This window comes from Jaculus jaculus, chromosome 12 (assembly GCF_020740685.1).
Source record: "Jaculus jaculus isolate mJacJac1 chromosome 12, mJacJac1.mat.Y.cur, whole genome shotgun sequence".
Lineage (NCBI taxonomy): Eukaryota > Metazoa > Chordata > Mammalia > Rodentia > Dipodidae > Jaculus > Jaculus jaculus.
Genome location: NC_059113.1, coordinates 43,883,070 through 43,895,685, shown reverse-complemented (window position 1 = coordinate 43,895,685; position 12,616 = coordinate 43,883,070). Strand labels below are relative to the sequence as shown.

At 39.2% G+C, this 12,616-nt stretch overlaps 1 protein-coding gene across 4 annotated transcripts in view; it reads left to right on the top strand.

Moving 5' to 3' along the window:
- The window catches only part of Csmd1 (CUB and Sushi multiple domains 1), a 1,843,561-nt gene that overhangs the window by 1,817,299 nt on the left and 13,646 nt on the right, over positions 1–12,616 (top strand). For 3 of the 4 annotated variants that reach the window (XM_045131039.1, XM_045131041.1, XM_045131038.1), the window contains 6 exons: positions 3,168–3,279; positions 4,665–4,844; positions 5,952–5,996; positions 9,255–9,416; positions 9,832–9,944; positions 11,429–11,516. In XM_045131039.1, coding sequence (XP_044986974.1) covers positions 3,168–3,279; positions 4,665–4,844; positions 5,952–5,996; positions 9,255–9,416; positions 9,832–9,944; positions 11,429–11,516 — 700 coding nt within the window. The remainder of the gene's footprint in view (positions 1–3,167; positions 3,280–4,664; positions 4,845–5,951; positions 5,997–9,254; positions 9,417–9,831; positions 9,945–11,428; positions 11,517–12,616) is intronic. The other variant, XM_045131040.1, reaches the window with a different exon arrangement.

Sequence of the window (12,616 nt, the reverse complement as noted above, 5' to 3'; positions counted from 1 at the left end):
TAGGCTTCAAGTAAATGCTTCCTAGCAGGTAAATATTTAATGCCAAATTTTATGTAATTTTGGAAAATATGTGGTTTTCCTCACTGATTCACTTTGAGAATGAAAATGTGTACTACTGATAGTCATAGCTTTCTGAAGTTCTTAACCTGTACAGCCATGGCACACAGTTAGAAGAAGCCAGGGTGACGGTATGGGCAGCACACTCCTGTAATCGCTACATGAGAAGTTGATAGGTACAGAAAAATACACCAGTCACCTCAGGGAAAAATAAAGTCACACTGACATGAGGGGCATGCTCATAGATGGATTATAGGTACCTCATTTCACATTTATTTATTTGCTTGTTTGTTTAGTTGTGTTTTCTCTCTGTCTGTGTGTGTGTGTGTGTGTGTGTGTGTACAGGTACCTGTGTATGTATGTGTATATGTACGGATGCCAGAGGACAACTTCCAGTGCTTTTCTTTAGGTTCTGTCCATCTTTTTTCTGAAATAAGGTTTCTCACTAGCAGGAGCTCATCAGATAGGCTGTATTAACTGACTAGTCAGTGAGTCTCAACCTGTCTCCACCTCTACAATAGACTTTCTTTTAAAAAGAGGATTTAACTGAATCCATAAGTTCTCCCAATGTGCTGCTTTTTCCTTCATTAGGGCACATGCTGACTCCAAATGTGACACTTGTTTTCTTTAGTAATGTGTGGTGAAACCTTAACCTCGATGAAGTGAGCCTTTTCAGTTTTGGAACTAGAATTATTTTTATCAATTATACAATTTAAAATGCAAGTGGAAATGGTGGTGCATGCCTTTAATCCCAGCACTTTGGAGGCAGAGGTAGGAGGATCACAGAGAGTTTGAGGCCACCCTGAGACTACATAGTGAATTCTAAGTCAACCTGAGCTACAGTGAAACCCTACCTCAAGAAACAAACAAACAGGGCTGGAGGGATTGCTTAGTGGTTAAGGCCTTTGCCTGCAAAGCCAAAGGACCCAGGTTTGGTTCCTCATGGCCCTCATTAGTCAGATGCACAAGGGGCGCACACATCTGGAGTATGTTTGCAATGGTGGAGACACTGGTGTACACATTCTCTCACTCTTTTTCCCTGTTTCTCTGTCAAATAAATAAATAAATAAATAAAAACAAAATATTTTTAAAAAGATGCAAACTCCTATTGTCTATTGAGTCATGCCCTATAAATCCAAACCCTAGACCATCATCTGAGGGTTTGGTCCCTCCTACTAGAGATAAAGCTTGAGCACAGGGCAAGGCTCTCCCTCATCTACCTGTAGGGAGATTCTGTCAGCATTTCACCAGGAGCTCTGATAAGGTCATTGGTATGTTTATGAAATCTGATGGGAACCATTATTCCTGGGAGGAATACAAACTAACATTTCTCTTCATTGGATGTCATTTAGCTATTAATTAAAACTTGAGCCAAGAGTGGTGGTGCACACATTTAAATCCAACACTTGGAAGGCAGAGATAGGAGGATCACCATGAGTTTGAGGCCACCCTGAGACTCCATAGTGAATTCCAAGTCAGCCTGAGCTAGAGTGAGACCTTACCTTGAAAAACCAAAAAAAAAAAAAAAAGAGAGAGACAAACTTGATATTTTAAATATAGTCTCACATCAATGCTCAATGCTCAGAGAACTCCCCTAACTCCCCATACAATATCTTTGATTACTGTTCTACATACAGTGACTTCCTTACATATTTACCCATGATTTTCTCCCCAAGTCCTCATGGGGGTAATATGGGCTCATGCCCATGAGAAGATAAGTACTGATTCAAATTCTCAGATCTTGAACTCCTTGGACTCTTGGTTGGTATAAAAGGAATGCTGTAAACACATATGATCCTGGCAAAGCCTCTGTGTAAGAAAAGCAACCTTCTCTTGGCAGCTGTTTTTCTCCCCTATTTCTGTCCACCTTGACTGTGAGATCATATGTACCTTTGGATGTGACCAATACTTCTGCCCTGCAAGGGATTTGGGTTACATAAGAAAGCAGGTAGACAGATACCCAAGCAGCTGCAGTAGTGCATGGTAAGTGGCCAGTAATCTCAATATTAGTCTCACAACACCAACAGCTTTTGTCAGGAAGGCCAGCAAGAGAAATACAGGGAGGTAAAGTGCAGGCAGAGTCTTTGATGAAAGTGGGAGGTAGCCCAGGAAAGATCTGGTAGGGAAAATGCCAAAACATTCAGATAACAAACATGGTTCAGAGATCTTGAAGCACAGAGAAAGGCTGACTTTTCAGTATTCCTGGAATGCAAAGCAGGTGCTGAGCTACCAGAGACTTATCAAAAACAATTCTCTCATAGATATCAATGGTTTCAAATGCAAACAGCAGGGCTGGACAGATGGCTCACTGGTTGGGTGTGCTTCTTGTGTATGACTGAGGATGCCCGAGAATACCTGAGTTGAAATCTCTAGATCTCATGTAAAACAGCTGGATGTGGTCACTCACATCTCTAAACCCAAGTCCCACAAGAGAGCAGAGACCCAAGAATTCATGGAGCCCTACAAGCTCTGGAAAAAGGAAAAAGAGAAACTCTGGCTAAAAACAAGACCAGGCAGCAGAGCAATGGAACAGGGCACCTGATGTTAGGCCCTAGCCACCACAAGCTAGCAACCCCTGCTGCAAGATGACATACGGGGTGCCACAAGGCCATATGCCTGAGCACGCAAAGCAAACAGACATGCAAAATCTAAAATGAAAGCAACACAGACAAGCTAATAATTATCATAAACTGAAAGGAGAGATGTGTAAAAGTTTGTAGAGAAAGCATACTTTTGTTTATTTGTGGGGGGTTTTGTTGTTGTTGCTGTTTTTTTTTTTTTTTCTGAAAGAGTCTTAACCTATAACCTAGGCTGGCCTGGAATTCACAATCCTCCTGTCTCAGCCTCTTTATTTACAGATATGTGCCACCCTGCCAGGATACAGCATACTTTCTCTGCTCATATAAACAACCTTGCAGGTTTTCTTCACTGACTCTTAGCCTCCTTCCCTGATGCCCCTCGTTACTCACTGAGCAACTGTGTGATACCTGGCCATGCAGCTGAAAGGCATGCTGACTCACATAGATGCTGTGTCATAAGGGTCCCTGGCACTTGCCCACCAGTGCTGTTGTGTCATCCTGCTTCTGCAGCTCTGTTGCTCTCCCCTCTAGGTGGGAAGTACCGTGTTCTTCAGATGCAGGAAGGGTTACCACATCCAAGGCTCCACAACTCGGACCTGCCTTGCCAACCTTACCTGGAGTGGAGTCCAGACTGAGTGCATACGTAAGTGTGGCTTCTTCCTCCACAGACACAAAGACTGACGGTCTGTCGAGACATACCTTCCAGGAAAACAGCTTGCTGTTCATTCTCACTCCCAAACTGGGAGTGTCTCTCCAAGTTTGAGTGCGAGAATGGGAGCACCATCCAGGCTGGGAGCACTGTGGTGACACCGGTCTAGCCTTTGTATGTATCTGCTAGATCAAAACCTCTGGGCAGGGGAGAGGGCAGTGGGTGGCAGTTAGCCAGGATCCAGAGGGCTTCTAAGACCCAATGAAGTTAGAACAAATACTCCAAACCCAAGACAGAGAATGGCATTAATCCCAGTACCTCCAGGTAGGGGATGTCTGAGCCCACAACTCATTCTTTCCACTGTTTACATCATTTTGATAGGATCATGGAATGAGTAAGAGACTCCAACAGGACTTTTCTTTCTTTTGTTGCTATAGACTTGAATTAAACAATAGCAATGACTGATGGAAGAATTTTGTTTTGTGATTTAATCATGAGAATTATAAAGGAATGTAGGAATGTCTCCTAAATCATTTATTTCACCTCCCAGTAAGTTAGAGCCTAAAAGAATTAGTGGAATGTGACAAAAAAATATATCTTAATAGCATAATAGTAAGGCAGAATTCACTGTGTACTTGCATCATTTTAAGATGTGCACTAATTTCAAAACTATCATCTCTACCTTACTACTCAATACTATATGTCCATATTAGTGTATTAGATACACACTCGTATGTGTGTATCTAGTCTATTCACATGTATGCAATGGAGCTTACTAATAACTAAGGAAGGAATAAAGAAAACATGCTAAAATGTGAAATTCCAACAATACTCAAAACAACTAAATTCACAATTTTAAGTTAAAATCTTGTTTTATAATAATCTTTCAAGTCCTTTAATTGAGACATATGTGTAAAGTGCATGAAAAGTAAAGTTATTTTCAAATTTAATTAGCATTACAATTTTATTTGTGCCTAAATTATACTTTCAAAGAACCTATTATTTTGCAATTAAACTTCAAAATACATGTCAAGCTTTAGTTAAGTAAATTTATTAGTTTCCATGACAAAAGTCAAGCCATATTTCAGAATATATGCCAATGTGTTTGTTAGCTCTTAAGACTGATCACCTAAGAATTTTTAATATGGTATTTCTCTCAACTGCATATCAGAAGTGTTCTGTTAATTGTAAAGCTAAGATATCTTCTTTAATTTCATATATGTACTTATATACATATATGCATACTTATATCACATATGGACTCCCTTACTTCATAACTCTTTCCAGATATTTTTGTGCTCCTCATGCCTGAGGTTGCATTGGTAATTTCTCAGTGAGCAGAGCCACATCACTTGCTAACAGAGTAAATGCCTTTACAGCGCACGCCTGCCGGCAGCCAGAGACCCCAGCACATGCGGATGTGAGAGCCATTGACCTTCCAGCATTTGGGTACACTTTAGTGTACACCTGCCATCCAGGATTTTTTCTTGCTGGTGGATCTGAACACAGGACATGTAAAGCAGATATGAAATGGACAGGGAAGTCACCAGTTTGTAAAAGTAAGTCACAGGTGGTGGTGTGAAACTGCTCTGGTAAAGAGCAAAGTCCCCTGTGTGTCAAATAGTGTGTAGGTAGGAGACCCACAAGTGACAGTATGAGTGAGCAACCACAGCCTGGCCAGTCATGCTTAATGTGCCTAAACTCTGTACATGTGGATATGTTCACAGTAGTGTGTGACACATGGAGCAGGTCTAAAAGGTTATGTAGACTTTGGCCATTGCTATCTACATTTTAAGCCAAAGGAAAAAAAGTTATTTGCCTAGAAAAGCATTCTGATTTAAAGGAATAATAATGAAATATCAAGAAATGCATTTCTTTAACATCATCAAGCATCCGAGAATATATATACAAGCACATGTCTTTGTATTCCTGATATTGATTCTACTTCTGAAAATTGTAAGCAGTTAGAGTAGAGATGGCGATTTATGGTGAATTTGTATGTTTACAATGATAGTAATAAACCTAGGTCAGGCAGTATGGTAGAACCCTGCCCAAGTTTAACCTGGTGTAGATGTTGACTGCAGCAAGTACTGAACAGTGGGAACAGACACTACAAAGTTTCCAAGTCAGGATTCTTCAGACATGTTGCCCTTAACCTTCCTTGTCAGAAACAGAAGAGTATAAGTTATAAAAACTAATTCAACATAAAACTATACAACCTAAGGGATTAGAAACAGATGTTGGTAAACCAAACTAGACAATGTGCTAGGGAAGTAACTTGATGTTCTCCGATATCAATTTTTAAATCCAAGGTTTTGTATCATTAGCTGGTTTGGACATTTCCTTCAGGTGTGAGGCACAGTCTTACATAGGCCATCAGGAGTTTCCCTCAGCCACCCTCATTTGCAAGGCTCTCTGTTGTAACACTGCAGTGGAAAGCTATATGTTGGATGGAGATACACTGACCAAAGAACTCAGCTCTCCCACAAACACAAGGATATCCCACTGTAAATACCTGGGTTTGAAGTGTATATGTATATGATAACCTTACCATGTGAACTAAAAAAAAAAAATCTGGAGAAAGGAAAATCGCTTCAGTTTGACATTTTCAACCTTATTCAAAAATAAATGTTTTTGAAAATGATAATTTGTCTTTTTACTTGTAGGTAAAGGAGTGAGAGAAGTTAATGAAACAGTTACTAAAACTCCAGGTTTGTATACCAGACCAGTTATAGCTTTCAATCAAATAAAGTGATTTGTTCTCTACTATATTCTTCACAGGGAAACAATTTTGAAAATTTGAATTTCTAAATGTATTGGTTCTTGGCTAAGTCCATTCTTTGATTATATATATACATATATATATACATACATATATATGTATATAATTTTTACAAAATTACACCCACACAAATTTCTATTTTTTTCATCCCAGTAGCTTTATACTGGAATGGCATTATGTAAAAAGAAGTCTTTGATATGATAAATGGCTTCATTGGAAGACCTTGGGCATTTTGTGGCCTATGTGTACACGCAGCTGCCCCCACAGGTGGTATGACAGAGAGCCTTATAAATAGGGTTGCAATCCCTCCTCCTCCTCCTCCTCCTCCAGAGAGCTACCATTCACCAGGCATGTGAGAGTTTAAGTTGATCTTGGAGTAGTTCAAATGGGGAACATTATTTTTATTTCAAATAGCTCCATAAATCAGGCATCCTCTGTCTTCTAGCATGTGCATAATAGCCTGTCATAACATATGGCATTTTGCTAGACATATCATGTAGAAAATCCAAAAGATGTCATCCCATTTCCTAAGAAAAAGTTTTCACTCTCTGAATCCATCTAACAAAGTGGATCTGTGTACAATCTACATAAATATTTTTCCAAGTTACATTTTTAACTAAAGCTTTTTGTTGTTGTTAATCAGGAATAGTAAACCTCCATAAGTAATTGAAGTGACTTGCATAGTATTTTCCTCATTTGGGCTTAAATTCTGGACTCTTGGGCATAAAGCTGTAGTTTAGAACCATACAAAAAGGATATTTGCTGTGAATTCAGAATTCTCAGATAAGAAAAAAAAATTCAGAGTAACCTCTTCATTCTATGCAATAAAAATGTAAAATCATGGGGCTAGAGAGATGGTTCAGCAGTTAAGGAAACTGCCTGTGAAGCCTGAGGAACCAGATTCAATTTCCCAGAATCTACATAAGCCAGATGCACATAGTGGTGCATGTATCTGGTGCTAGAGGCCTTGGAATACCAGACCCTCTCACTCTCTCAATAAATAAGTAAATACATGCTTTTTAACTTAAAATATGCTTTTATCTTCTGACCTATTTCATTGAAATACTACTTACAAATCCAGGACAAAAGCCAATATTTTGTGAGGCAACACTGACCCTAATGGAAGGAAATGCAAAAAAAAAAAAAAAAAAAAAAAAAAATTGTGCTATTTTCCCTGATTGTTTATTTGCTAATTTTGTGTTTCTGATATTGAAGTATCTGTAAACACTTTTTGTAACTGCAATATTATCATCAGCAAATATTATATCCTTTTTACTGATGGAAAGTGATAATTAAGTTGGGTCTCAATCAAGCTGATACATGCTAACACAGTTTAGATATGTTATCCTTGCATGCTACCAGAAAAAAAGTAAGCCAGAACAGAAGGACCCTGCAAGGTGCCCTCTCCCTCATGACCAGTGATCATATTTCAAACACAGAGCTGCATCTTGGCCCTTGTATACTTTAGTTTACGCAGGTATGCCTATCAAAGGGATGCACCCACAAAACTTGATCAGGGGAATGACTATAGCACATAACTTAAGTCTTCTGATGAGTATACAAATTCCAAATGAATAAAATGTTTGTTTTTTTTTTTTAAGTGCCTGCTGGTTTCAGAAATGTAAACTATTTGAGATGTAGCCTATCCAATTAAAATGAGGGTCTCTGCTAAGGCTGTTTATGTTCAAGTAAAGGTGTTTAATGTCAACTATATTCAGTACTTGTACTGATATATCAAGCTTTTAAAAATATTTATTATTTATTTGAGAGAGAAAGAGAAAGGCATATATATAGACAGAAATGGTGCGCCAGGGCAAACAAACTCTAGATGCATGTGCCACCTTGTGCATCTGAATTATTTAGGCACTGGGGAATCAAACCTGAGTCAGGCGCCTCAATCTCTAAGCCATTTCTTCAGCCCCAATATATCAACACTTAACTGACTTAGTTTGATTACATTGGTTATCTTTATCAATAAATTGGCTCAATTCAAAGCCATAGGAAGCTACCCAATTCTGTTATCAATTATTCTAATGATCAACCAGGCTGAGTCTTAGCCTAATAAAACAATAAAAGATTAGTTGGAATGAAATGAAAAATGGATATAGGAACACTGTACTTGCAATGTCAGCATCTGTCACTTCAACTGGATTTGTTATATCATATATATATATATATATATATATATATATATATATATATATATATTCAGAGAGAAATGACTTTCTACACAGAAACTTCAAGAGTGTGCTATCACTGTATGTATAGTAGATTTTGTCTGATTAATTAGTTGAGGCACATCATTAAACCGAAAACAATGAGAGCCTTTGTGTTGTTGCTGATGTAGATTCATTGATTGCCATATATTCCATTTGATATTAACATTGTCAAAAATGGTCAAATATTACAAGTGATTGTTACCAAGGCCATGAAAATAAAAACATTTCATTAACACTGAAAATTACAGAAAATATCTCAATTGGTTTTGTATTCAATTCTGAATTCTATGTTAAAAATCTATGCATTCATGCCTGCATCTAAGTGACATAAACAAGGACACAGTTGAGATTCTTGCATCTGTCTTTCTTGCTAGTAGTGAACTACTTTGTCCACAGAGGTTACAGTAGAAAAGAATGGATTGAAGTAGAAATAAAGTGGTTGTCTGCACTTCTTAAATGAATGCAACAAGGGAATAAAAGATCCTTTGCCTTCATAAGCTGGGCTCCATTAATGTGCTTGGAAATGCCAGCTCACTGGGGACAGAGATTTCTGGGAAGATGACAAAAGTGTCATTGCTTCCTAGCCTTCTACGGCTGTCAGTGAGTAGGCCTAGATGTTAAGGAAAGAGCAGTAGTGAGTTCACAGGTCAGGTGGCTACATTTCTTACTGAGTATGATACAGATGAGCCCTGGTAGAAAGCACTGGCCCAGGCAGGTTTATCAGAACCAGCAGGTCTGAACTTCTAATCCACTTCTACACACAGCTGCAAGAGTCTTCCTATGTGCTACAATAACAGATCTACCTGTTTCCTTTGAGTTTTGTACACAGTGGGAGCGCAAGGCCCTTAACATCCTCATGTTGCTACCTGTGGTCTCTCATTAAAGAGTACCATGCCTTCTGTGTTTAAAAATGTCTCCATTTCATACCCATGTGTGTGCTCATATTGGTCTGTCCCTCCTTCCCACAGTTCCTTCTGATGTATTTTTTATCAAGTCGGTGTGGAAGGGATATTATGAATACTTGGGAAAAAGACAGCTGGCAACTCTCACAGTTGACTGGTTTAATGCAACCAGCAGCAAGGTGAATGCGACCTTCACTGCAGCTTCGCAGGTGCAGCTGGAGCTGACAGGTAGGCCCCAACCAATGCTGACCTTAGGTGTGTTGCGTGTTATGTCTTCTTATTGCTTAATGGCCTTAGAGGAATGAAGTGTTTTCTAAGCTTGTGTTTACTCATATGCTACATCTTATTGGAGTTCTCAATAACACCAATTAGTTGAAATTATTTGTTCTTTCTGAAGGTTATGGGACTAGCACAGAAAAGTAAGTTTTTTCAAGTTCATGTGCATAGTGTGTGAAATCAAAAATCTACCATTTAGGCCAGGTGTTGTGGCTCATGTCTGTAATCCTAGCACTCAAGAGGCTGAGGTAGGAGGAGCACCATGAGTTCAAGGCCAGCTTGGGCTACAGTATATGTTCCATGTCAGCCTTAATATAGGACTGACAACTGTGACCTTCTTCTTCTTTTTTTTTTTCCCCTTAAACAGGGGTCTACAAGAAGGAGGAAGCACACTTACTTCTGAAAGCTTTTCATGTTAAAGGTCCAGCAGATATTTTTGTAAGCAAATTTGAAAATGACAACTGGGGACTTGATGGTTACGTAAGTACTTGCATGATGTTTCTCACAGGGCACAGGTTTCCTCCATGAATCAGGCAGAGTTGCACAATCATTCAAAGATTCTGTGCAGGGGAGTGGGCCTGTGTTTGTCCCTCAGAAAACAGAAGTTACCTGGCAGCATGGTGGTCAGATTCTGTCACTCAAGAACAGCCAAAATCAATTCACTGAAATTAGAAATAAGTGAGCCAGGGAAAAAGGGGCTTTCACAACTCAAAAGTTCCCTGCTCCAGAGTGTGGGCATGTGGAAAGGTAGTGGCATCTGAGGATATAAACTACTCCTGGCACTTCAGCTAAGCCACAGCTGAAACCATGTAAGAATCGGGGAGACAAGCAAAACTTATGCTTCCAGGGTGAACCTGACAATCAGCACCAGGGTGAAGGAGACAGACACTGAGAACACTCAATACTTAACCAAAGTTTAACCAATACTTAAACAAAGAGATCTGGAGGCTCCTTATAGCTAGTCACTGAAGTAGACTTAAAACTCATCCACCACAGCTAAGGGAATTTTGCAGAATTGGAAGTGAAAAGATTGTAAGAGCCACAGGTTGAGACATCGTGCCTAGAGGCATTGCTTTGTCCCCACCCCCACAAAAAAATAAAAATAAAAAACTGACTGCTGCTCCCACAACACATAATCCACAACCCCATCACTAATACCTGCAACCCCACTGAGGAGGGTCCCCAGTGGAATGGGGGCAGGGACGAGGGAAAAGAGAATACCAACATGCGATGCTTCCATATGAAATATCTTGTTAATCATAATTAATTAGCACTCAGGAGGCTGAGGTAGGAGGAGATCCACAAGTTCAAGACCACCCTGAGACTACTTAGTGAATTCCACATTAGCCTGGACTAGAGCGAGACCCTACCTCAAAAAAAAGGAATAATAATTAATTAATTTAAAAAGAAAGGGGGTTGTTGCTGGTTAGGATAAAACAGGAACTTTGGGGCATACTCTGCACTGCTAACACCACACCCCTCCACTATCAGAGCAACTGCAGATGTTGCAAGTCTAACTGGAGAGCACTTTGAAGGTACTGAGAGTCATTCTGAATGGACAGAGAAAGCTGATTATGTTCCCCTAGTGTCCTTCCTTGAACAGTAGCATCTTGCCTGTGTCCTGATTCACTGTTTCACAATGACACCCAAGCTCACAGGATAAGAATCATGCAATAGGTCCACAACATGAATTTTCATAACAAGTATGACGTATAAACTCATGGGTGTCCCCTCTAAGAACATATCATGAAGGGTACCACTGCATTAGGAATCAAATGAACATCATGTTCTGTCTCTCACTTGAACTTCAATTTATATTGATTGCCAATATTTAACTGTATATTACTAAAATGAGTTTGAACAAATTAATTATTGAACATGTTGTACTAAATCTGGGATATAATAGTTATACTTGGAAAATGGCATTTCTTCTGACATGTTTTATTATTTTCTTTGCATACCAGGTGTCCTCGGGACTGGAGAGGGGGGGATTTACCTTTCAAGGTGAAATACATGGAAAAGACTTTGGAAAATTCAAGCTAGAAAGGCAAGGTAAACTAACTCACATTTTAAAAAAAGAGAAGCAAAGATCAGTTTGATCTTCTAAGAGCACTGCTGAGAATGGAAAAGACAAAAGTCCAAAATAAAAATAAGAATAATGGAAGGAACTGGTATGGTAAAAAATCTAAATAAAAATTGGTTCTTTTAAAAATTAAAATAGATTTTAAAAAAAAAACTGGAAATGATGTCATAAAATGCCAGATATATAGTTTATCTTGTCACAATATCAAGAAATATTTTTAAATAAGAGAGAAAAACAAAAATGCTAATTAAAAATTTTATAGCAGATTGTAAAGATATCTTATTGGTTAAGATGCTTGCCTGCAAAGCCAAAGGCACCAAGTTTGATTCCCCAGGACCCATGTAAGCCAGATTCGTATGGGGGCACATTTGTCTGGAGTTCATTTGCAGTAACGAGAGGCCCTAGCATGCCCATTCTCTCTCTCTCTCTTTCTCTCCCCCCCACATCTTTCTCTCTCTCAAATAAATAAATAAAAAATTGAGGTATGATGGGGTGGCTCCCTCCTTAGGATCTGCATCTATCTGAAAAAGAGAAGCAGATTTTCCAACGGAGAGTAAGTTAGCTCCAAGAGAAATGAAATAACCCTTATTTTTTTTTTTATATAGAGAGAGTTTAATAGGTGTAGACCCTCTTGTAGCCCATGATTGATGGTAGCTTGATATTGGAGAGAGGGCTTACGTTTGGATATGATTCTGACTTGTTTCCCAGCTCCAGCTATGGGTCCCATACCACTGAGGGGATCAGTTAGCCAAATCAAAAGCAGTTGGTTCCCCAACATGGCTGTGTGCCACTATTGCACTTGTGTGGGCATCACAACCGGTTATTTGTTGCTAAGTAGGTTAGACCATGAGTTGTTTGGACAGATATTGGTCATTTCCCCCAGTTGTCCATGTAGCACCTTCTGGCACTAGATATGCTGACTGTCTGGGGACTGACTCTCTCCTGGCTTCCAGCCATGCTGTTCCATTTTACGTGTCAGCTGCATATGGTGTGTTCAGAAATATGGTCTTACCACTAACCTTTGGTGGGTCTTCAAGTACTCTGACAGAAATCTGTCATTGTTTTAGGA